The sequence below is a fragment of the Sparus aurata genome, chromosome 22 (genome assembly GCF_900880675.1).
Source record: "Sparus aurata chromosome 22, fSpaAur1.1, whole genome shotgun sequence".
NCBI lineage: Eukaryota > Metazoa > Chordata > Actinopteri > Spariformes > Sparidae > Sparus > Sparus aurata.
Genome location: NC_044208.1, coordinates 18,212,301 through 18,239,441, shown reverse-complemented (window position 1 = coordinate 18,239,441; position 27,141 = coordinate 18,212,301). Strand labels below are relative to the sequence as shown.

At 41.8% G+C, this 27,141-nt stretch overlaps 1 protein-coding gene across 6 annotated transcripts in view; it reads right to left on the bottom strand.

Moving 5' to 3' along the window:
* The window catches only part of syne1a (spectrin repeat containing, nuclear envelope 1a), a 130,121-nt gene extending 103,129 nt beyond the window's left edge, over nt 1–26,992 (bottom strand). For 2 of the 6 annotated variants that reach the window (XM_030404806.1, XM_030404809.1), the window contains exons 1-6: nt 15,445–16,098; nt 13,077–13,138; nt 5,861–5,956; nt 3,674–3,757; nt 1,773–1,793; nt 1,384–1,476 (exon numbers count right to left, since the gene is read on the bottom strand). In XM_030404806.1, coding sequence (XP_030260666.1) covers nt 1,384–1,476; nt 1,773–1,793; nt 3,674–3,757; nt 5,861–5,956; nt 13,077–13,138; nt 15,445–15,589 — 501 coding nt within the window. In that variant the 5' untranslated portion in view covers nt 15,590–16,098. Of the gene's footprint in view, nt 1–1,383; nt 1,477–1,772; nt 1,794–3,673; nt 3,758–5,860; nt 5,957–13,076; nt 13,139–15,444; nt 16,099–26,632 lie in introns of those variants that run through there. The other 4 variants (XM_030404808.1, XM_030404804.1, XM_030404807.1 and 1 more) reach the window with 3 other exon arrangements.
* Between the last annotated feature and the right edge of the window lie 149 nt (nt 26,993–27,141).

Here is a 27,141-nt window from a genome sequence, read left to right as displayed (position 1 = left end):
CGCCTGACTGTGGAGCATCATTAATCATTGTAATTGCTAACACTAGTATAACTGTCATTTGTGTTTGATGAAGCTGACACCCTTAAATGATAAGTAGGACTTAGAGGGAACCTGCTTCCCCCTGCTTGTCATCAACCATCAACCTATTCATCAGAGTGGTGGAGCACTTGTTTAAGGGCATGTACATTTGCATTTTACATTTATGTTTACACACAGATGATGACTGCATATTATTTTGAATGTTAATATTATACTTCACAGAGAAATACTGTATCATACAGTACAGCACTGCCATGCAGCTGTCAATTGATGACTTTTTTAACAACCCAGAGCTTTGAGTCATCCATGTGGTCATAAAACAATCTTCGCACAAATCTGTTACAAAATGTATTATTAGACCTCAGCTCAGCCAGCTGGTCAGTTCTTGAAGATTTATGGCTATGAGAACATAATCTACGTCTCAGCTTCTCTGGCCTACTGTCTGCTGCACACAACTTAAAAAATCCATAAACAACACTGTGAAATAAAATACATCAATGTGTCAGTAAGTGAATAAAAAACATTTTCCACTGTTGTACATTTCCTTTATTCAATATACTTATGTTTGTGGGAATAGCCACCATCTGCATGTGCTGTTGTTGCTAAGAGACTGTAGTATTGTGATTAAGTTCTTGTTGATCTGTGCACATCTGAAATGCCTGAGGTAGCAACTGTTTATTTCCAGTTTGCATGCTTTGGAAGATTTATTTTCCCATCATAAATGTATTTATGGTTCAAACTGCTTACCTTTTTGCAAACAGGAAAACATATTTCAGACCTAATAATTCATTCAAGTCATTTTACAAGACTAAACTGGTTTAGGCTTTTTATTTCTTACAGGATTTAAAGGCATAATAAGTAAGATTTCCACATTAAAATGTCTAGTAATAACCAGAACTTTGTTATATATTTTGCTGACTTGTGTACTTACATCATCCCATTTTCAATGATGTTAAAACCCAGAGAAGTGGTGTCACATCCCCTTTACTCACTCTTGCTATCACTTCCAGGGAAACACCAAGTGATGTTGTCAGATTGAGGAAAGAAGTTGGCAAACTAGCTGGAGAGCCCTTTTTGTTGTTTACTATCATCTGTTTTGTTTACTTGTACATGATCCAATGGTAGTTCTCGACAACAACATGTAGGACCATGCTGATTTAACAGTAGACTGGCGGTCATGTAGCTGTCAATCTCAAGTGCAAGTTGTGAGCAATTAATAGTGATTTGATGATATAATTTACCACGACTTTCACACCATGAAACAAATTGTAATATCTTGAATTATATACATTGCATTGGCTAACCTAATGGCGTTTATTTAAATTAAGTTGAGGCAAATGTTACCTGGAAATAGAGGATGATGGTCCACATCAACCCCAATACGATTGATGGCCGTCCATCAACAATGTCTGTGGAGTTGATGTTCACTAGCTTGATCTATGTCAAAACACAATATCCAGTATTTTAATGTCTTGTAACAGCACTTCATAATTCCTCATTGTAATCAATTCCATTTTCTCTTTTTACGATAATTTACTATAATCTCACATATACAGTATATATGGATTAACTACACAAAATGTAACTCGATCTAGTAACACTGTTTTATGATTACACAAAATGAACAATATATAGTATGAGCATAATCCTCAGCACCACAGGACGCAGATAATCCTGACCATATCTATTACATGACCCGAACAAAAACGTGCAGGAACATCATGAATACTGACCGGAGATCCTCTGTAGGCAGACTGGAAGGCAGATTGAAAAAAAAGAAGAAGAAAGAGAGAGAGAGAAAGCATTTAGAGGTACTCTGGATGTGTTTGATTGAAGGGGGACGCCTCATTGACAGTGAGATGGCAGATACCGCAGCATCTCTGAGGTGAGATAACTTGAGTGGTTGGCTGAGAGGAGAGATCTATCACTGCTACGCAGGCAACAGGGATTATATCCAGCAGAGATGGACAGGCGGACAGTGATAGAGAGGTGAAAAAGAGGAGCAAAAAAGAAGGGAGAAAGAGGGTGCTGTATGTACTGATATGATAAAGCATTCTATATTATCACATAGAGGGTTATATTACTCAGGCACTGCAGCACAACAGGTCATCATATGGTAATACAAGCCGCTCCGTATTGGTGAACAAGCATAGAGGAAGAGATTGGGGGCAGGCGAGTGCAGCACAGGGAAGCATGGGATAGTGACTGATAAAAATATATGCAATACATGGTTTCATATTAGAAAACACAGCAGGCGACTCAAAACAGCCATGTGAGGTTGAGATGGTTAGGAAAGTGTTTTGTATTACAATAACAGACCAGCAAAAACAACACAGGTGACCAGGTGTTGTTACCAACAATGTGTAGGTAAACAGAATAGTTGACATTATTCAAATATTTGCTTTTGGTAATTGCCTTTAAAGCTAAAACTGTTGGCTGGTTTGAGCTCCTCAAAAGTGAGTATGTGTGACTTGTCTTTCTTTTATATCATAAAAGGGGAATACATTTAAGTACAGTAAACCATTTTCTGACCTCTCGTGGTCTAAAAAATAATCAGATTCATCAATAAGGAAAATAACTTAAAGTTGCAGACCCATCACAGCAATGGATTTAAAATGCCTGATTAAATACATACATCACAGGATTTTAACAAATTACAAGCATGATTGATAAAATGTAAACATCATAATGCCACTGCACGCTCAACAACGTTTTTTATGACAAAGACATATGACAGGAACATGTATCAGACATTAAGGGATTGGGCCCCTAAAGCAAAATGTAAACAGGGTCTAGACATACATCAGGTTTACACACAGAGCATATTTACATTTAATTTTCTACACACATTGATCTACACACACACACATAGACATATACAGCAGAGTGCCCACTGATGTCTCATCTCCAGACTGCAGATTACTGGTGTAGGATTTACGGTTTAACCCTGTCACACTTGAAGAAGACAAATCAATGTCCCTGCAGACACCAGCTCATACTTATAGCTTTATTTATGTATATCCAAGGACGAGCTTGGGAAAGCTTTGGGAATGTTTTACTAATCTCACACGATTGATGCAATTGGATGATAACATCGAGAACGAAATTAAGCAACTTCTGGGTGTAAAGTTGGGAAAAGGAACTGTATGATGTTTTGTGTTAAGTGAAGACAACAGATGGGAGAAAGAAAACTGGATTGTACTGATATCATAAAGTGCAAGAGTTGTAGATTGCCCAGCAAGTATGATGGATTGGTCGAATTGATCTAATTAGTACAGACATAGTCAAATAATCACATTTCCCTTGTTTTTTTTTTTTATTATTCATAGACGGTAAAACAGACTCATGAAATAAATTTTAACAGAGGCAGCAAAAATATAACGAATGCTGGTGTTTGTATTTCTAATTTTTAAAATCTTTGTAGGGAACGTAAAATAGAGGATGTTGTTTTTGGGATAAATGAGGGATGGGGGAAGGTGGAGTGAGTAAGAGGCGGGGACGAAGGGAAAACAGGTCACACAAGGTCAGGATTCAATGTTTGTGCCCACGAGGCAGCAGCTGAGCAGGGAGAGCAGCGGGAGGGGTAAAATAGAGACGAGGAAAAAAACATAAAAAGACGGCGCTGAACTCTTACCTTCCTACCCTCGAGGAAGTTGAGCGCTGTACCGATGTTGGCGACCCAGTGGATCCTCTTTAGCTTCTTGCCCTGCTCACAGCGCTGGAAGGAAAAGGGTGAACAATGGAGATGGAAAGAAAAAAAATGGAGAAACAGAGAGGGGAAGAAACACATAGTGTGGATTAGATAAAACAACACGGTTGATAAGAAGATAAGTTATTATAGCAGCACGAGAATGGGAAATACAACAGCATAGTACAAACACTATAAAAATAAATACAGATAAATAAAGTGGGAAAGACAAGAGTGGGACAATCATAGCTGTGTTTGACTATAGACATGCGGATCAATAGGACATAGATGGCTTAGACCTGAGGCAATATTGGCAAAGTAAAATCCTCAAGATGTGTGCACATGTCTTTGTCTGTGTTGTGTGTGTGTTTGTGAACTAAGAGCTGTCCTTGTTAATCTGGGATTTTCTATTCAATTCAAACACCCTAATAAAAGCTGATCAATAAGCATTTCCATGTAATTGTGGCTTGTTTCACATGGACTGCATTAAGACTGTAGCTCTTTTGAGATTTCTTAAGACAAATTTGGAACAGCATCACTGACTGTTATTATCTCTCTATAAAAGCAAGGAATCTCTGTCTGTGTGTGTGTGTATATCTGTACCTCAAATATCTCTGCGGATCAGGATCAGACTGACCTGAGAGTTTCAACATGGCTGCTGCTTGGTTCAAGGGTGTGCGACGTCGGAATTGTTTGGACTGCAATGATACCGTTAATAAATTATTTCAGAAATGCTTTACAAATTCCGCGAGCATTGTCCACCGGAGCCACCACAGTCACGTGCACACCAGAGCCAATAACTGCAGAGCCCGACTCCGAGACATACCTTAAGAAACAAGCATATTTATACATGCAGCGGTGCGAGCTGGACCGGGTTCGGTCCCGTTCTGTTCTGTGCATCTAAACTGACTGTTAATGAGACTAAACGAGTCCGGACCGAGTCTGTTCGGGTCTGAGGAGATCCGGAGACGCGCGGACAACAAAGTGGAATTGGAATCTGTGGATGTTCGTGTGTAGCTAACTGCTAGCCCACCCACACGGCCCACCTCCAGAGTCGACGGACCGGATGCACCTGCACGTCCAAAACCGGACTTAGGGTAAACAAAGTCCGCCACGCTTTTTTTCGAACATTGCCGTCACGTTTGCTTTGTGTCTGGTGCAGGAAGAAACGGTAAAAACGGGCTTTTGTCACGAAAGTGTCCAAGCAGCAAGTTTGGTTGTTGAGGAACAGGAAGTTGTGGGAGGGACGGAGGCGGATTAATGACAGGCAACGACGGTTGGACAGCGATATTGAGAGTTGAGAGATTTGTTACATTTAGCGTGTTTGGAGTGTATAGTTAGTGTGTTATGTAGTGTTTGGTGTAGTGTGTTTAGTGTGTAGTGGAGTCGGTTTTTTGTTTAATGAGTCAAAACAATGGGGAGAAGCTGAATGTGGAGCAGGCAGTCCAGCTCTTCATTCAGCTGGAAGGAGCACAGGCAGACCTGAGCATTGCCTGCATTTAAATGTAAATAGTTACATATAACTTTGTAAATTTTTAAAATGTATGTACATATTTAGCAAACAACAATTTATATTTGCATTATAAGTAATAAAAATGGTTTGTTAAACATATTTGTGGTTTTCACAGTAAAAAAATCTAACTTTTTCTACTTGGATTTTATGTTTTTTTGTGATTTTAGGTCCATTGTGTTAATACAGTATGTCATAATAAAAAAATAACTGTACAGTCACACATGTGAGGTTGTGCTGAAAATAATGACACCAAGTAAATAGTTTTAAAGGTGAAATATAATGGCAAAATCAAAAATAGTCAAAAACGACCAATTATACCCTGGAATATTGGATTTCACAACAAACGTAAATATCCCTGACGTCCCATCTTCAAACACAGCCTCATTTGGCCATCCATGAAAAAGCTACTTAACCTCCCACTTTTCTATAGGAATACATATTTCCTACGGGCACTGCACTAGTACAAACAATTACAGACGACTGAATCTCTCTGTTGTTTGACCCCCCTGATCTTTGTTAAATCAGATCAAGTTGAAATATAATCCAGAAAGATCAGGGGATATTAAGTGTTTGAAGCCTGTGGCCAAATCACATGTTGTACAAATGACCATGAGACTCACCAGTTTTTGTCCAGAGAGGACTTCCAGCAGGGCCAGCAGCATCACACCATCTTTGATGTCCTCAAACAGGTCTGTCACCACCAGAGGCGGGACACGCTATATGAGAAAACAAGCACCCCCTGTCAGCCTTTTTTGTAGAGATGTTTTTGACTTTGGTCTTTAACAAACACGTGTTAAAACAAGCACACATAGATAGGACTGGGGGGCATGTCCTGAATATTATATCACAATATTTTCTTACTGTATGGCTGTACACAATTTATATCTTGATATTTTAAAAAGCTCTTCAAAAGCACTTCATAAAGGCTGGGACTGTGTGAAGAAATCAAATATCACAATATTCTCACCAAATACTGCGATACTGATACTGTTACAAGGTCGCAGGGATCAACGTTGGTTCCTTAATGCTTGATTTTTACAGAGATTACAGATAAATAATCATCAGTAACGTTTATAGAATGACTGAGTGGGTAATGGCAAGTATTACAACAAGAAGAACCATCTGGTAAGTTCAGAGGGATTCATTGGCTTTACTGTAATTCTGCCTTTAAAACCAGGAAAAGATAACACCAGCATATCACAACATAACAATATCCAAAATCTAAGATGACAGATAGTCTAATATCAAGATAATGGTATAATATTGATTTATTGCAAAGCCTGACACATAGAAATGACTCTATGCCCTGGAGGAAAAATAAATATTTTGGTCTTGAAATCAAACTGAACCTCTTATTTCAAGGTAGGAAAAATAATTCAGACCTTACTTATTTTTTTCTAGGAAGAATTTTTATGATATACAAGAGACATTTCTAAGTAGCAGCCTGGTGCCCGGCATAAGTTGTTGCCTAAACTCAATGTTTACACGTTCCTTGCATGCCATAAACTCACACAAAGCTCTCTCAGTTTCCCTGGAATGCAAAAACCGAGGATTTAAATCTTAATAGCTCTAGAAATGTACATGAAACTATGAAGCAATAAGGTTTTTCTGAACATTATCCTTCTCTAAGTGGCACAGCGCGTAAATAAGCCAAAATACAAAATATATATTACACTATGAGACGTTCATTTCAACTTGTGAAACATGGATAAAGGAGATCCTCATAAAATATGTTCTCGAAGCTCCAAAAGAGTTTGGCTGTGCCAGATATTACTGACAGCTAGAGTAAGCAGAGGCTCAGCGGGTTCTGAATGAGGTCTTCAAATCCTAAAATATGCTGATGATTTCAAACTGAATCCCACTCATTGACTTCCTCCCTGACCTGACACAGACTTGTAGACTTGGGGAAATCCACATATCTCTGTTTCTTGCCAGCGCCACATCAAGGATTTCTCTTAAAGTACAGTCACATGCTGCGGCTGAGAAGAGGTTTAGAGAGGGGGGGGCATTCAGACGAGCGAGCCATTCACAGGGAGATTAGTGGCAAAGGGAGTGAGGGAGAAAAAGAGATGCAAGGAGAAGCGGAAGCAGAGATGTGTGTCTGCATTAGCACGTGCAAGTGGAGTGCGTGTGTGTGTGTGTGGCGTGTGAGAGAAAAGCATACAACCCCCAACATCTGGGATACCCGAGAGGGGTATAATTGAGTGGAAAGAGTGGCAGCGAGAAAAATGATAGAAGGCAAAGAGAGAAGGGACACTAACCTCACGTCTCTCAAAATTAATTAGCAAATACTGAAGCTCTTCTCGCTAATTCCTCTTCTAATGTCATTTCATGGCTTGGATATTAGAATATACAGACAGCACTTGTGCCCCTATCATAAAGTGACAGAAGAAACACTTACAAAGACCCCTTCAAAGGCACAAATTATACCATGAGCTAATTAAAGTTAAATTTACCTATTTGTTCATTATAATCCTAAAGCTAATGAGGAAATTTCTGACTAATTACAAAATAAGAAAGTCATATCCATTTCCTCTGCTCAGCAGCATGTGCTAAAAAAATGAATCAAGGGCTTAATGAGCTAATTACATATGAGTGTCTGCGCCATAATTGATTGTGAGCAGAGGAGTTTCAGGATGTGAGTCTGTCTGTGCTCTCATGTTTCCCTGGTACAATCGACTCCGTGGATACCAGAAGATCAACAGTATGAAAGACAGAGGGAGGGGCAGACACAAAGAGGAGACTGAAGGGTTTCATTCTGAATTGCAATAAATTCAGGTTGAAGGAAGAACCGATACCAGATGCCTATTGTCCAAATCTTTTGAAGATAAAGGCATTTTTTGTAAGTAAAAGCGACAATGTGATTAACTTCAACTTTTAAATCACAGTACGTTATATTATACCTGGGCATAATCATACATAAGGCATGGGATAAATGCCTTTGGTGTTCCCAAGGCAGCCATCACACAGAAAGGGCTGCAGGAAAACCTTGCAACAAAGGACAACTGGACTGCAGTTGTCAATAAAATAAAACATTTCAGTGATATTTACATTTGTTTTAAGACTACAACATGAACAATGTGTACAACACCATATGAAAATTATTATACATGTTTGGCTTTTACATTTAAAGCTGAAGCTTGATGCGCCAAGCTTGGAAGCCAACTTTTGTAGTGGTCAAACTGTGTAATTACAACATCACGTGATGTACTGGGGCCAAAAAAGCCTTTTTTACTGTTAAACAAAAGGTTATTATTTTGAGTGTCACAATCCCTGCAAATTGCTCATTTGACTACAGTCATTTGGGCCGTTCAGTCCGAAAAAATCTGGAAAGTCTAGAAGAGCCACACCGTGAAATTATCTTCTTCCTATTCGAGTAAGGGCGCTAAACTGGAAGTAAGCCAGCTTGATGAGCAGAAGTCTCTAGTGCACATGCTCAAAGGGCCTCAGAACACAGAAGATACAGGTAATTTTATAATTTTATATTTTTCATATATTTTTTGGCTTCATGTGCCACCGAGCAGCTTTCATAACAATGAACTTGGCTCTAACTCCGAAGATGTATCGAGATTTAAATGGTTATATCCATGGTCATTCTGGATCCCACTGCTTCCTGCATAGACCCACTCTATTCCAACTGACTAGTACTCATCTTCGACCAACTCTGCCTCCGACTGGCTTACCCTGATAATATTAGCAGAACCTGAACCAGTCTCAGTCCTCAGGCCTAAAACTTAAAATCTAACCAGCGTAGGCGACCAATCAGAGGCAATGTAAACTGGGTACTGGACAAATTTTGACCAGATGGTAGATGAGATGAAATTAGATAAAATGATCATAAATCATAGTGATGGGAACATGCATGTCTGTACATATTTTGTGCCAATCAATCTAGTAGATGTTTAAATACATATTTCAATGGATAAGCTAAAGATGTCACCTGCTGATGGAGCCAGAAGAGAGGTCAGGGAATCACAAAGGTGAGTTGGACTCATCCTCTTAAAGTACCATGAATATCATGTCTGTAAAAAGTTTAACGGCAGTCCATCCAATAGTGGATGGACTGACCAACTGGCTGACAAACAGGTATTGCCATCCAAAAGAGAGTGTTATTGACTGTACCCACAGAAATTGGAAATGAAAAACGAAGACGCCACAAGTAGTTGGCAGGTTGAAAATAAAAAAAAATTAAATCCTTTCGGCTAAATTGGCTGAGGCACATACCAAATGCCATGATGTGCTGGGATTGAATTTACTGTGCATGGAGTATGTCATCCACTCAATACCCCCCCTCCCCCCCCTTCACTGAAGAAAGAAGGGAGTGGGGGCTGCAGAGCTTCACTTTACTGCTGCTGTAATCTCTAAGAACACTTGGTTCACTGATTACTGCACTAAAGCTTTTTGCGTGGAAAACTGCTGCACAGCGATGAGACCTCCACTGCTCACACCGGCCATTCCGTAATTAAGCTTTAACCTTCTCAGAAAGGATTTGTCAAATGGAAACTCGGGGTCTGCTCTCTGAATTCCGCCGGCTTGTCACTCCAGTGCTGCGCAGGGTGCGACTGTGAAGCCTGATACTTGCTTGAGGACCAAAATTAAACCATTCTGAGCCAAATTCTAAACAACATCACCCTCTATTTAAATGGAAGAAACAACCCGCAAAAAGTACTGCCCTGCTTCTCTCTTACAGTTTGGTCTATAACTGGTGACTTAATCTGGTGAACTGCACCAAGTAATGAGAGTCATTAATCTTCTGTATAAATTACCGGCTCCAGTACGTCCTCTCATAGAAACTCTTTGTCAGAGCTCATAAGACTTCTTTTGTTGTACCTGTGGAGTGGAAAAGTGAGGGGGAGGGGAGTGATAGTGAAAGGAAGCCCTCACGCCATGTCTCAACTCACCTAACGATTAATCACATACCTTTAGGCACTGAATTAAAGACCTGTGATAACTGGAGTGGCCTAATCATCCGCATAGCCAAGGGCATGATCTATCCTTCTGAGAGCAAAGCTAAACTAACTGTTAAAGCTTCTCCCTTCTCTCTTTATCCTCCTGTCTGTCTGTCTCACACTTTTTTGCCTAATGTGTCTCTTAAGATGGTTCTTTGTATAGTATTTATAGATGTGAGAAGAGCCATAAGATGCCATTTCATCTCTCCTAGTCTACAGAATAACATCCTCAAGAAGTGCACCTCATCATTACAACAGATCCTCCGCACCAGCTGAGATGACTTTTACCCCTTGATCATCACAGAGCTCTCTGAACATTTACCGAGCCGCAATAAGCACCGAGACATTTTTTGAAGACAAATATAGGCCAATCAGTGTCACCATGGCAACGTCAGGCATCAGGTGAAAGGGTAAGCAGTTTCATGATGGGCGAGGAGGAGAACAAATAATTTGATCAACTAGGTGGAAAGAGATAAGCATGGGACACAAATACCGTTATCTCTTTGGATGGAACTGTGATAGCATCGCTAATCTATTGATTAGTTGAATCGGTTCATTAAAGTGAATTTAAATGGAATTTAAATGAAAAAAAAAAAAATTAAATGTGTAGTTGGAACTAGCAGATGGTTAGCTTAGCTTAGCATAAACACTTGAAACAGGGGAAATCAGCTAGGATGGTTACTAAGAGTAACAGAATCCACCTACCGGCAGTTTTATAGGGTGGTATATGGATGACATATTTTTGTAGGCAGTACCCGGAAGTTAGCATCGCCCTGTTCCCTCAAAAAGCCTAAAGTATTTTTCAATTGTCGTTTTGATTATTGTCGAAAATAAGCTATGGTTATGATACGTTTATGATACGTACATGTTTTATTTAGTAAAATAATCTTCACAGATGAACGCATTGATGCATTAAATACATTGCTAGAAGTATAAAGCCAGTGTGAGGCTATAACCAGACTACAATGTGGTTGCGTGACTTCAAAAAACACTAAGTGTCTTACTAGATATTTACTTTACACTATTTCTATAAACTGATCAATCTAAGATAGTATGTAAGTATTTTATGTCGTAGAACATAACGTGTAAATATCTTCATTTGTAGTAACCACGGACATTAGTTCAGGCATTTAACCGAAAACCAATTTAAGAAAAACTCATAGACTTTGAGACGAGGGAACCAGAAGTGGAAAAATGGTAACCAATTTCCAGGTTTTAGGACTCATTACTACACCACTCCATGTGCCAGACTATTTTTTGGTGTGGAACAGTTGCCAGGCAACCAGTGGAGACTTAACTGTTAACCCTTATAAGGCATTGTTCTTGCTTTAAAACCTGGTGAAAACAGTTTAGTTAACTGTTAATAAAAGTATGATTAAGTATGAATTATTCTTATCAAAGTAACAACAAAGCTTACTTAAGTTTAAACAATTACATAATATGTAAGTTTGTGAAACTCAAATGTGTTTGTGAGGCTTTTATAAACAATTATAAGAAACTCATACGGCTTTTATTAAGTCTATAAACTGTTTCATAGGTTCTTTTATGTGCTTATAAATATTATTAGTATTATTATAGTATTTTATAATCTAAAATTATTATTTTTAGCTAAATTGTTGTTTTTACACTTGTGTATAACTGTGTGGATTAAATAACCTGTAATGTGTTGATCAGTACGAATTAGAAGGCTTCGCACCCACTGATTGCTATGATAAATGGCTGGATCCATCTATATAGTTCCTATGCAGATGTGAAAATGGTAATAATCCTATCTTCGAACTCTCATGACAGCATATAAGGGCTTTTTAATTCAGACTTCAGACTTCTTGGGATTGCTCGAATGGTATCCCTGTGAATCTCCATTGTCTTTTCCTAAATTGCTCAACCACAGAATTTTTCAACGACCATAAAATAGCAAAAGGGCCATGGCTCTACTCTGTTGCCTCAAAGTGACTTAATAAATAAATTATGTGCTGACTGTAAACGTCATCAAAAATTCAAAGCATTTAGGTATTGGGGCTGTTTGTAATTTTCTGCTGGCACGGTCATGAGATGTGATATTTAATATTACGTCAAGGTTTATTCCCCCAAGAGTACTTTTCAAATGAATGTTCTGCTCCATGTCACCGTGGTTCTAGGCCTCCACAGCTGTCGTAATCAAATAGGAATCCTTGAGAGGAGCGTCACAGATTGAAATAACACTTAATTGGGTTGCGCTGTGCCATATTTGCCTTGTCCACCCAATCCTGACACACTGTTCAAGCACTAATGGGTTAAATTGAGGAGCTTAATGCAGTATAATGCAATAATTACACTCATACAATGTCCCCTCAGCATGCAGCTGCATCAAACTTAATTGTTTAATATAAGTTATAGATATGTGGTGTTCAAGCTCATTGGGAGGGCAAATAAAGGGCAGTCTTAAATAAAAAATCTTATCCAAAAAAAATCTAAATGGGTCCATTTTAGATAGAAAGCTTATAGGTTACTAAGACTTTAATTACTGACAGTAGCTTGCAGGAAAAGAGATATTCAGTGTCTTAAATGCTGCAATGTGAAACAGATAATTAGAGTCAGAGTAAATCCTTGCTACAAGCTATATGAGATTGGAGGAATAAAAAGGAATGTGAAAGGCATGCAAGATAGAATGACTGTGTGTGGTCTTAGCTGGCGCAGTCAGTCCCATGACCAGCTCCACGGTGTGTTTTGGAAATGGAGCAAATGTCACAGGGAGCACAGTGGCGAAAGTGTGGAAGAGCAAAGACACTGAAAGTGGAAAAGCACTGAAATGGAGAAGTTTTCAATGCACAAACAGCAGCACCAGTGTTTGTGTAAAGGGACAACACAATGCTGGCAGTAACAGTGGGAAAGAACCAGACTCTCTTACCTTAGCCAAGTGGGAATTGATCCATTTTGTGAATGTCCTTTTCTGCACTGCCTCCTGCTCATCTGTAAATCAGAGCCCAGACCGTCACTATCAGTCACATGCAATAATAAACAAAGCGGGGATTAAAACACAATCTTCTCATTGTCTATTGTTTGGAGAGTTGATTCGGTTTGCAGAGCTGGATGGCAACTGTAATTAACTTTGATATTATTACTCTCTGTCTAATGTGTCTAAACACAGTCGCACCAAATCATACCTTATACTGATGTAGAACATGCAGGCGTTTGACATTTAAAGACGGCATTTTCAAAAGCTGGACTCCTCTAAGGGTGGACAGGAAAACCCTGCACTCAAAGATGCCCTTTAAATGATAGAAGACGACGTGTGCCTCATCCATGATCTATGAGAGGGTTTTATTCATTTCTGACCACAGTTCAAGGTTCTAATCTGATGCACCAATACTGTAAAGTGTTATAATAAAGCTAACCTTCACCTAAATGTACAGATTTACCTACATATGGGGAAGGGCATTGTTTGTGGTGGCTAAAGCGATAAAGCCCATTTAGCAAAGGCACAATCAATAGCATAGATGTCTGCTGACGATGTCCCCTAAAAAGCCACTTAACTTAAATGAGGACAAGACATATATCAAGCCTTGTCTCGCACATGTGCATGAGCAAACATACAAAACATGTACACACTTGCACGCACAGGAGAACAAAGTCTAGAGCCATGTTCTTCCAAAACAACCAATGCATTTCTGCTGTAATATATACATCATAATTCCCTTCTGGTAGCAGAATTTTATTGTTTATTTGCAGCCTTTGCGATAACAGTTGGGACTTCTGCATTGGCTACATCTGTTCATGTGCAACTGGCACATACATCCCATTATAATGTATAGAAAAGAGAGCTATAGTCCACCTGGGATACTTAGGATCCAATCATGTACAGTGACTGGCACATGTGACAGTGTTTTTTCTGTCCCGTCTGCAGCACAGGGTAATATGTCTGGGATTAGCACGTTATCAGTGAGAGAGGACGTCTGACACAGTGCTTTCCTCCACCTTAATGAAAAATGCTGACGGTTTGATTATACTCAAGTTGGTTAGTGTGTCACTAGGTACTGTGGGCAGATGCGAACAGCGAGGGGTGTGTGTGTGTGTGCGCATCAGAGAGGTGGGGAGGGAGTTGTTCATACATAATGCAGACACATTCACGCATAGTCATACGTGCCACTGAGCAGGTCCCCTGCTCTGTGAATTAATCTTATGATTGGGTCCAGGAGTAATCAAATATTGATGGGCGGTAATATTGGATGAGAATGAGAAAAATTTGGCCCCTCGCATCCTGGAGCAGAAGCACGTGCGTTGGAGACCATGTCTGCACGAGCGCGGTGCCAGCCTCTCAGTCTCAGGGACGAGGTGACTTTGAACTATGCGCACACACAATCTCACTGAAGCACACACACACATTCACATTCTTTCAATATCACAAAGGGAGGCAGCCGCAACTAAGCCTTGCAGCAGCGTTGTAACACACTTGATTACCTTCCCCGGCTAGTGTTGGCCTGTATCGTCATCGGTCTCATTTGCAGCATCTGAGTTCACACTTTTACCCCCCACAGTTTAGTTGACCTTAACGAAACATCATTAAAATCTAGTTGATCAGGTCAGAAAAGGGGGGAAATGCATGTACAAACTCCCTGCGAAGAAATCGTAAAGCTGACTGAATCTCTGTTTAGCTCATTTCCCCATAGGATAGATGGCTAATGTGACAGGAAACAAACCCAAAGAGACATTATGGTAATGTATATTCCGATCTAATCTCATCTATTAGACAGTGAGACAGTCAGACAGGCAGCTGAATGCATGACATCCAAATAGGGAGAAGCAGACAGACAAACCACCACAGGGTCAAACATAGACATAAGAAATCAAACATCCTGACAGTCTGCCTGCTGTGCTGTGACACATGCAGTGCGCTGGTACTTGTCTGCTGGGCTTGCTTGCTTCACCTGCTGTAGGCTCTAGAGCTCAGCGACCTCCAAGCACACAGACGGACAGACAGACACTTACTCTGCCAAAGTGGCAACGCCCCCTTCAAATGTCTGCCCATTCTGCTTAACACACACCACAGCACAACCCTAAAAAAAAAATCTCCCCTGCAGGAAACACTTTGTGAGGACATTACAGTGCTCACATATAGCAGGCACATACAGTCCTTACTGCAGTGCCACCCTAAATCTCATACACAGCGTGCTCTACAACACATGCAAAATATACACACACCATGTTCTTGCCTTCCTTCTCTCACACTATCTATATCAGTACGAGACATGCATTCACCCACACACTGTCCCACTTACCGCGGAGGTAGTGGTAGAACCCCGTCACAAGGTTGAGGGATGTGTTCTTTTTCGGGGAGCCTTCGCCCCCTGCTCGTCGTGCCATCTTGTACCTGAGACTACGCCTCGAATCCCACCGGTTTTCATGAGTGCGTTGGGAGGACATTCACGGCGACCTCTGGGAGAGGCTACACTTGCCCTTGCTCCTGCCCTTGCTGCCTCGCCCCCTTTTTTGGGGAGGTGTCTTTAAAGAGCTCCCCGGAGCACTGGACCTCCCGAGATGACAGCGTTGAAACTGTTGCACTGAGGAATCGCAGATAGGAAGGCTTCACCCTCCTGTTCTCCTCTCGCTTTTTAACGTCTTGCTGTCCTGTCTGTCCTGTCCTGCTGCAACGGGCTGCAGAGTCAGTAAGACTCAGTGTTTTTCCTGCCTGTTAAGCAGCTTGGGAGTGTGATGTGAGTGTACGCGTGATGCAAAGACTGCTTGTGTGTGTGTAAGTGTGTCCGTGTGTGTGTGTGTGTGTGTGTGTGCGCGCGTGTGAATGAGAGCCGCACAGTGCCGGCTTGCCTCAGCATCAATCTGTCTTGCTTAGTCCCTTTCTCTCCTCTCTCTCTCTCTCTCTCTCTCTTTCCCTCTCCAACTCAGTCTTTCCCTCCCACGTTCTCTCTCTCTCTTAATTTCTCACCGTAGGGCTGCGGGAACACTCCGCTTCCCTCCACTGGCCAGCCAATCAGGGTGCGTGGGAATGAGTGATGTCATAGCAGCCCCGTCCTGATGTGGAGAGGGAGAACTGAGCAGTGGTGGGTGGGTTGAAGGGGACCGTTTAGCAGGTTGGGAGGGGAGGAAGTAGGAGCTCTACTCTGACAGCATCATACACACACACACACACATACAAATGTTCAAATGCAGCGTCGGGACAGACATGCAGGAATTCCCTATGTGTTGCTGGCACTCAGAATACCCCTCTCTCTCTCTCTCTCTCTCTTTCACCCACACAAATACCATGCGGTGCTCTGAGCCTCGTAGCTTTCTAACGTATAGAGCCTGCAAGGGAGCAGACTATCGCTGGCAGTGGTCCTGTCTGATCTACTGTACGCTCTTCAAAAGGGGATCCGCTTTCATCTCAACCACAGTCACATACAGTACATCTGTCTGTTTGTTTTCTCCGGGGGAACGAGCACTGACTGAATAGAGTGGAATACAAAAGAGGTGAATGCAATATCTGAGGTTAGGTTTGTAATACATGGCAAGTCGAGAGTTTAAAGTGCGTACAGGCAATAAAGGTTAAGTGGAGAACAAAGGCAACAATGTAAAGCGGGTTTTACCTTAATTCAATCTGAATGTGTGAGCTGTATTGCAGTGGAAATAGTGCGACTGTAAAGCAATAAACACCACGAACAGTGGTAGTATTGTTTATCCACTCATTCTACTGTGAATTCAGCATCTAAAAGAGACACTCTCCAACCGCAAAGGCTACAACAGCTGATACAAGGAACTGGATCAGAAGCAGCCCTGTGTTACGGAGCCAAAATTACCCCAACCTCCTCTATTGCTGCAGGAAAATTACAGCAGACAATACTCATGTAGCGTAGCGCAGTACGATAACCTCCTCTCCTTATCACTGTCTGATTTGTATCACTGTTTCTGTCTGACCTATGCTCTCGCTTATTCAGCCTTTCTGTTTTCCTCATATTTTGTCCCCCGCATTCTTTAACCCACACACACACACACACACACACATACACAAGCTCTGGCAATAATAAAAGCACTGGGCTCTTCTTTGAAACCATATTCAGAGAGTTTCCTGGAAACCAATATTAATGCTGAATAGCCTGGTGGGTCTTATATCAGCCTTAAAGATGAAAGGACCATTCATCATTTGTGTGATTTTCCCCTTTTGTTCTTTTGGTCCCCCCATAAGGGATTTTAATTATGAAAGTCATCAATAACCAATGGCAGCTGTCATCCGCTATCTGTCTGCTGATAATCACACTGCTGACACTCCTCCATTTAACAGCCCTGAAACTGGCCGCTGTAGAGCCACCACGAGCCTTTTCCAGGGACCCGTTTTATTTAAACAAGTGTCCTCTATACGTTTCTGTATAAACAGCATGATTTCTGTGTATGTGCTTGAGTGTGGGTATGTGTGTACAGGTATTATAGACAGACTGAGAGTTCAAAGAAATATTCCTGCCCTCCTGTTTTTTCATATTTACATATACATTGCCTTCACCGGCACACTCCAGACTTTGAAAACAGAATTTTACGCCAGTGGAAAGCAGCATCCAGTGGGACACTCCCACAATCCCAGCTCAATAATAACACTGCAGGAAAATCCTTTGGCCAGAACTACAGCAGGACAGAAATCTATTGTTCTTTACGTACTGCTGTTTTTGCAGCCCACACGGTATCAATGATGTAAATAATGGAACAGACTATATTGACTGATGATCTCATTCACAATCTGTTTCTATTTAAATCAACTTGTCTGCCAAGTTGAAGGTGTTGTCTAATAACTTATTCCAGGGGAGCTACACTTCAATTCAGGAGTGTGAAGGAGCTATCCAGGGTACTGAAGCAATTCAAGAGGATCTTTTTTAAGGCTAACAATGATTTTGGTTTAATACAGAAACTCTGGAAGGCAGCAACATATAATGAAGACCAATTATAGCCATACTGCAAGATCAAATAGCCTATTAAAACACAATATATCTGCTTTTGTTAGTATGTTTTAGAGAATTCTTCCAGTTTACAGCTGTAAAGCAGACAGTGGGAAGGCTGAACTTCCCCGGAGAGCAAATCTGTTTAGAAAAACAACCCCGGGACAAAATCAAAACAAGATGGTGAGGATTCATGGGACTTATTAGACATCACCATGGGAGCTGATGGAAGAGAGCAGGTGCACACACTTGCGCACACACAAGAACACACACCAGGATAAGGAGACAGAAATTTTCCGTCTAGCTGTATGCGCGAGAATACACCGACAGACTCCTTTAGGCTGCAGACCTCAAGAGTGTTCCCGTCTTTCCAAGAGAGAAATGGGGAGAGGGGGGGTTGGAGGGTTAAAACAGACTGAACCTCAGCTGGTCTGCATCCCTAATGGAGCCCCTGGCAGCCCTACATAACACCAGATCCTTCTCAGAGGTTGAGAAGGTTGGACGTGGGTCAGCGCCCGGCGCTCACACAGGTATGTCTGCAGGGTGCAAGGCTTCCTGAGGAGAGGAGGAACAGCCTCTTTTCAGCCATTAAAGGAAAAACAAACGGCCTCCTGGAGGGTGGAATAATGCTGCTTCTGCTCGCATTGTAATCTATTCACCCCAAGGATATTTGCTTTCTGAGCAGCCGAGACTTCTTACGCAGCCTCATGGGGAGTTTGCAGAGACACAGCGCCACCTAGTGGATGAGTAAAGCTTGAGTGTGTGACGTTCTCTTTGTGAGAGTGTTTGAAGAAGACAAAAAGGACGAGACAGGGCAGGACAGGACATGTGAGGACAAGGAAAAATGAACAAGCTCAGCATAAGCTTTGCTTTTATATCGCAGCCTCCCAAATGACCCGGCTCTGCACTTGAGCATCTCTGATCTCTCTTAATCTATTAATGACTCCACAACTCAGCAGCAGTGATTATGGTCGGTCAGATATGGACAGGCACTGGGCACATACTGTACAAGGTTACACACTCTGCTGGCAAGTATTAATTTAGTAATGCATTCATTCAATTATATCACCTTAATATTAATCAAGTTGGCGGACATTTAAATTCAAAGAGTAGCATGTATGTATAGCTCTAGTGAGAGTCACAATGGCAATGTTGCTCTAGAGGAGCCTTTTAGATTTCTCTTGCCATAGTGCATTTTCTTCTGCAGCACAACGTTAATGGAACATGCCTGTTAAAGCTATCATGCCCTAAATGGAGGGCTTTGTTGTGTACTAGAGAGGTACCCCGTAATTGCTCCATACCGCACAAATTCACATTCACAAGCACACACCCAACGCATGCACACACACACACCCACACACACACACGTTCATAATCCACCACACTGACACACGAAGTGATTTAACAGGTTTTGGCGGCTTTTCTGCCCCTCTTCCCCTCCCAATAGCTTCTTTATCCACATCCTGATTCCAGCTCTTCTCTTTCACCCCAACAATTCCTAATTTAAAAAAACCCTTCTCTGCACTTCCGCCGGAGTACTTTAGCCCTAACACTCAATAACACCCTCTATCACACCCTCCAGCACCTCCACTCAGCCCTCACGTGCCCATTCAGCTCTCTCCATTCGCTATCCCACTTCATTTACAGCGCATTTTTACCAGTCCCAACATAAGTGCCGAGACGGAAGTCCAAATGCCAGCCCATTAGCATAGCTAATTACATTTCAGTAATAATGACACCACATTAAAGAGAGTGAGAAGGGGGGAACAAGTCAAAGTGATTATCAAAACAACCCCTTTCCTCTTTCAAGTACCATCACTCCCTTTTCAGCAGCAGATGTGCAGAGACGGCAACAAAAAATGTCCAAATATCACAGTGATCATTAAAGCCAGGCCACTGATACAGTAATTTGAGCAATTTAGGCACCTGCACTGCTTGCTCACACACACACACACACACACACACACACACACACACACAAAAGAATGGTAGCAGATGAGCATACTGATGAACGAAACAGAAAAAAGTCAAACAAATGGGGAATTTCGTATTAAAATTTTTGTTTTGTTCAGTCTCTCCAAAAAACATTTGAGAAACAAACACATTTGAGAAACCATCAGGTTAAAAATATAGTAAGTTCCATTAATCCTATGGTTAATTTGTGACAAGAGAGCTGCAGAAATTCAAACACTATCTTGGGGTCTTACATTGCACCCTATTGGATTTAAGGTACAATCTTCTTCCTCCTTTTCAAGAGCTCCTTTATCAGGTAAATACATCCAGCTGAATACAACCCCACTTTAACACCATACACAAACAGACCAAAGATGCTGCTAATACAATGCATCTATTCCACTGGAAGCACCGGGGGTCATATCAGTGGCACTAAGAGCATTAGAAAGACTCAATTTGGCTTTGAAAAAACATTTAGCTTGATATTTCTCTGCTGCTCTCTCTATGAATGTGATGATTTCATGTGTGTGTGTTTGTGCCTCTGTGATGCTTTGAGTGTGTGTGTGTGGGAGTGTAGGAGGGGGTCAGACAGTCTAAGCTCTTTATCCAGGTTCAGTGGCCCGCCGCACATTACAGGGACGAGTAAAGCTAAAGCACTGGCGTCAGCACACTAAATAAATCACTGTGGCCAGAGCAGTAAATTCAGTTATAAGTCTCGTCTTTGCTGTGAAATAAAAACACCGACTGGAACACAGCCAGATTCATCTACAAAATCCTGTCGCACACAACCACTTGAGTGTATTTAAGCTTATCCAGCTGTGGCTATTTTCTGTCTCACTAAGAGTGAATTTAAACCAATTCTTTTTGTAAACAGCAGATGTAGGCCTTTTGTTATACCCCGACTACAACCACCTGCCCAGTGAGAAATGCCAGTCTGTAAAGGCATTATTCATTTCCTTCAAATGTCCTAAACATCCCCTGAATGCTCCCTTTTTCTCACTGAACACTGTTGCATTATTAAAAAGTAGGATAACAGGGTTTGGCATGTCAGGTGGTAGGTTGTGTTTGAGTCTGGAGCAGGAAGCCTCAGAGTGAAAAAGGGCCCAAGGGTAGAGATGTCAGCATGCAACACAACAGGAAATAACATTTCATAGATACAGCAATTCCATTGCTGTGTTTTCCATCAAAGGTAAACGATAAGGGAGGATGCATCCCCTCCCTCCAGGAACAGGAGGACATGGTAACTGAATCCAGGATGAGTAAACAGTGACACTACAGAAGAGAAAGTTAGTGTGTTACATAGATATGTGAAAAGTAAGTTGGATTTTAAAGACAGGATATTAAACTGCGTTGAAATGGTTCAGACAAGTTCAGATGCACTTTGAAAGACAATACTCTTTTCTGTGAAAAGATATATTATTCAAAAAATATCTACCGCTGTGATTAATTCAACCCATCTGGTGCTCCAAGTAGATTAAAATAAAAACTGGGAATTACTTATTTCACTACTAAATCTCAGATATACTGAAATTACCACTTTCACAGGCCAGCTGACCTTTTAGAGGTCAAGCCACCACAATGTGACCTCTATTTAAAAAGCGCCGAGCGCTAAATGGAACGCCAGAGGCGGTTTTCAACTGCCCAATCACATTGTGACAGGTGAAAAAAAAGGGACAAAGGTGTCTGTGGGTGAAAGATAAGAGCAGGCATGAGACTCAAAAGTATTACAGACAGAGGCTGAATGTGTCCTGGGGTCACAAGCTCAGGTGTCAGGATTTTATCTGTGGGGACATTGTTCTGTACCTCCATCAAAACTATCTGATGCCTCAATCTGACAGACCGAATCAGAGATGTTATAGAAATGCTGAAGGAACTGTATCATGGAATCGGCATGGCCAAAAACTGTAATTTGGACCAGATTGAATGTAATGGTCCATACTGGGTCAACAGCACCTCATATGGCAAGATCCTGAAAAATGCTCCTTTTATTACATCTGTACAGACTCTTTGTACCTTCAGTTTCACCAGGTTCTGCTTGTTTTGCATTACATTTGAAGCAACCTGCCTTGTGAAGTTCAACTTAATCACATCAACAACTTGGCAGTAGTGTTAACTTACAATACCAACAGGGGGTGATATTTCTTTTGTAAATACAACCAGACTTTTTGTCAATTTCTTCCCCTTTGGTTTGAATTTATCAAATGGACTCTGTGGAACCACATCCTTTGGACTGTTGCAGAAAACCCAACCTGAGTCCTTGACAAATAAATCCACAGTCCAGCAGTATTAAACAACAACAAAATCAGAGAGCGAGAGTTGATGCTTATTTTGCTACACTGAACTAAGCACTCTGACCTTCATGAAGCTGTGACCTTTAAAGGGTTTAGAGTTGGTGAAGGCTGGTCCACCCTCCATATTGTATGGGTGGGAACCCCAGTGACCTAATCTTGTGATATGTCACTCAACCCCTCAATGACTGTCAGGTCAAAAGAGATTTCAATCTGATCTGCAATAGACGCTGTCACTGAGAAACTAGCGTGGATTAAACATGAATAAACACCTCTTAGCATACAGACACACACAGTGACACACACACATACAGACACATCATCATTTTATCAAACATAATGTTCTGTTACAGAAGCAGAAGCTGAACCAGACATGGCCAATAAGCCCACAGGGCGAAAAAAGCCTGTGCTGGCTGTCATGCGACTGCCGCCGTGGCAACCAGTCATAAACACAATCTGGAAAGACAAGGAGAAGAGGCAGCAGAATAAATAATAGCTCATGCTGAGGCTTTATCCAACACTGGCCTTACCGCCTCAGTTCTGAGGCTACAACAGAGTTATGACTTCATGTTAATGGTCTGGCGGCCTTGAAGACTCGTTCTGTGTCTGTTTAACCACTCAGCTGAACTGCTGACTCCCAGTGGTATGATAGGGGCAGAAAAAAAAAAGATGTATCACAGCTATTTTTAACACCAAGTGTTTGTTTCAGTGTCTAACTGTGAGTGTGGGCACATGTGTGTGTGAAAGCCATGGTATCCGGAGCCGCAGACGATAAATGGTGGTGTCAGATCTAAACAGGAGGCTGGCATGGCTCAAGGTGACCGTCTGCTTGGGCCTTCCTTGGCTGCGGCCGAACCATAATGTCGCCCCTGGCAACAGGATGTCACCCTGGCGCCGTGCCAACCTGAGGATCTGTGCCAGTCCCGCTAGCAATCAGGAGCTTAAAAACGTGGTGTGTGGGCTCGCTTTCCCTCTCTCCCCCCTGCTTGTCCAGTCTCATTTTCTTGCTTTTCCCTCTGCCTCTCTCATCTCTTTCTCATCCATCCACTACCCTCGGTGTGCGTTCATGTCTTCCAGATGTGCTGACCTCTATTGCCCTTGCCCTTTACCCTCTGCTCTACCTTTCTTCCTGCTCAGCATCCTCCTTAGTATTTCTTTAAATGCAGTCACTCTGCTTTGCATAACACATCTGCAAAGACCTGAACTGACTGAGACTCAGGCTGCTGCAATCTCCTTCAGTATTATCTGATCACAAGGACAAGATTACATGCAGCCTACACACAGAAAACTCAAGCAGGTGGTCCCAACACAATGAGTCTTAGCAAACTTCACCGCTTGATATGCTAGCAGACAGTAAAACCCAGAGGTGTAGGCGAGGATGTACGCCTCTGCCGCCCATGATGGCGAAAACAGGTGAGAGATAGATGTAGGAAAAACAGTGCATCGCTTTTCTCATTAATGAGAGACAACAAACGGGTGAATTCCACAGCATATGGAGGAGTTCAGGCTGGGAGGTGTTCAAAGCGGCCTCGCCGTTCTCTGCCATATGGTGTCACTAATTGCTGTTTTTTCACTGCGACAGAGAGGTACACCAAAAGAGGTGGTTGAAAGGAGACAAAAAAAAGACCCAGAACTGGGGCAAAAGTTTTTGATTGTTTTGATGTTGCACTGAATGGATACTAACGGTTTCCCAATTGAGCCTGAGGGGAGTATAGTTCTTTTCATGGTACCTTGTGATTCGTGGAACGTTGCTAATTTGAGAACAATGACGTCTCTTGAGAGAAGGAGTGAAATATGTTAATCTAATCAGGCTTTAGACGACATACAAATGGTATAAGATTACCTATATTTAACTCTTATGAGGTAAGAATTAGATTGCAATTAAGTTTCCCCCCAAAAAAACAAACAATTATTCCGCTGGAGAGAACTGACTGCTTCAACCCTGAGAAATGAGAAGCAAGCTTCCCTGAGCACTGATTTCATTTACAGCCGTCATTTGGGAGCAAGCTTGTGACTACCTGAATGCATGATAACACAGACAAGAAAACACATGCTTACGTTGTGTTACACTTATGCTATGAGCTGTTTTATGTTCAGACTAATGATACGCAAGTGTTCCTCTTTGATTCTTACGGAACGTCTTGATGATATCATCACAGGTTCGGTTTCATCTCCCAGGAGATGGATGGCAACCAGAGCACATCAAATAAAATGTCATGTCAAATCAGATTCCACGTCCCCCCTGTACATAAGCTAATGTGATCATGCACCCAGAGGAAAACATATATAGCATAAAGAGTAAGTCATACTCAGCTGATGTCCAAGCAAATCCATTCACACACAGACATAAAGCATATCTCTACTCCAGGCAACAAGTACAAGACACCCTGTGTAATTCAGTAGTCATTAACATTGTCCTTTGTCTTCTGTGGTTAGGGGAAATGTGGCAATATTCAGGGAGTATTTTTTCCCACAAACCCTCAGTCCATCCCTCTGTGAGGATAACCACGGCAACAAGACCAGCCTTATCTAAAATGCTTACATGCCAAGAGACATCAACAATAAAGCAACTGTTGCTAAACGGACTGTTTGGTGTAATTAAATAAAGGATTTCACCAGCCGATGAAAACACCCCCAACTGCAGGACCCATTCAGAGGAGTATTTTTGTAACAAGCCACACTTGGGACAAAACTGCATTATTTACAGCTCACGCTTGTAGTGTTAAATGAGACTCCTGAATGTCGCTACAAGATGTGGACTCCCTTATGGCTGCAGGTATACCTTGTTGGTTATATCTGGAAACACCAGCATTTTGAGTGTAGATATTTATGCAGCTTCCCAAAACAGCAGTGTCTTTTGTCATTTTTGAGTAGTGAATTGTATCCTCCTACATTAACAATAGAACATTCTGGCACCGATTAATTTTGATAAATGGTTTAATTCTCACTGAATATGTATTGATGCAGCAATCTGTCCTTGTATCGCCAGAGAGACAGCTTAAGGGGGAGCTTCTAAAATTAGATCAAACGGAGCACAATCGAGATTCAAAGTGTGCACCCACACCTGCACACAGTGATGCAGTGGAGCCACGTGGCTGGTGATGCTGTTCTCAGCTTTCACAGAAAGTGCCACCTCAGAAGCCACACAGGGAGCTGCCATATTGGATCTCAGCTCTGGTGTCACCTGACTTTTCCTGCTACTTTGCGAGTATCATCATTTTGATCCTGTCTTACTGATGGTAAAATGTGAGACAGAGACATGCAGTTTTTACAGTGCAGGCTTGTGAAATAGCTATGGTACCAAAAAGATACACCCGCATTATTTTACATCTAGGAAGGGGAAAGACGGAATAAAAGCTGATAACTGCTGCAAATACAGTATGCAAATGAAAGAAAAGTTAAGAGTAGAGCTGAGATAAGATAAGGAAGCCAGAAACACTCATTTTAATGTGCCAAAGGTTAAAAAGAATTTACATAAAGGCTGTAATTCATTCCTGTGTAAAATTTAATGAACAGATATAGCTGTCCACAATAAGACAGTTACTACAGCAGGGCTAAGAGCGAGGAACAGCTTCTCTGGGGATTAGCTTTGCTATTGTCTGCTTCCCTGTCTATCCACACGAAGAAACTCATACGGACACAGCTACGCACACATGCACTCTACTATATCTGTGCACATGCAAGCACACACACCCACACGGCAAACTCGCAGCAAGCATGTGCACACATAAACACAGGCAGTAAATGCAAACAAGAACAATAGCATAATACAGTCTCTCACACACTGGCTCGTGTAATCTCATTTACTCTGGTTGTTTCCTTCCCCACGAAAAACAGAAGAAAGCCTTAATTTTAAGTCATTAAATCTGCCGTACTGCAAAGCTTTATGCACAGACTGACAGCCACATGCATCTCCATCCCTGTTAACAATTAGAGGAAAAACTCCACAGAAAGTAAAGCAAACTAAAGCACTGATAGCAACTGAATGTTAGACAAAACATAACTGATTGTAGCCTTAAAAAATGCACAGTGTACTTGAGCACTGCATACTGTGAGATTGCAGGTACCATTCAGCTATGTCCTTCTCGTACCACACATTCGTAGGCAACGACTTGAATTCCTACACACCACAGATAACACCTACAGGGTCATGAGCAGAAAGGACAAGATGCATGTACTGTAAAACATTTTTCACAGTCACAGTAAGCTCATACTGTTTTGCTGTGTCATGCCGAGCACTAGGTCACCTCTAAAAACGCTGCAAACCAAGGTGGAGCAGTGTGAGTGAGTAAGCATTTTGCGCCTACCTTGCAGCTTCTGCATCACATTGGTGATATCCCGAGCAGAGTGTCCGTAGTGCCTGGGTGATGCCATGCTGCTGTCCTGAGGTCACCAAAGTCACGTCCCAACTCCCCCGCGTCACCTTTAGCCTGCCAAGGCTCTCATGCTGTGATCAGGACTCAGACTGGGCTCCCGTAGATTTGTGTTTTTATCCTGCGGCAGGCTGTTAGGACTGAAGCGTGTCCATATTGCTGTGTTTCTCTTTCCAAGTCATCCCTGTTGCAGTGGCAGTCTGCAATCCTCACACTCCTGTGAGGCTCCTCCCCCGATGATGATGATGTAAGTGCATACTGTATGTGTATAGTGTATGTGTATGCCCGCCTCGCCTGAGCCTTTTACTTCTGTAGACAGGACAGCTTCCTGGTCTGCATGCACTGCCACCTGCTGTCCAATCAAAAGGGATGGATCTTCCTTCTCATTGAGACGTCAGGACCAATAGCGTGCCAGGTTATCTTGTCATGCCTCCTAGTTCCAA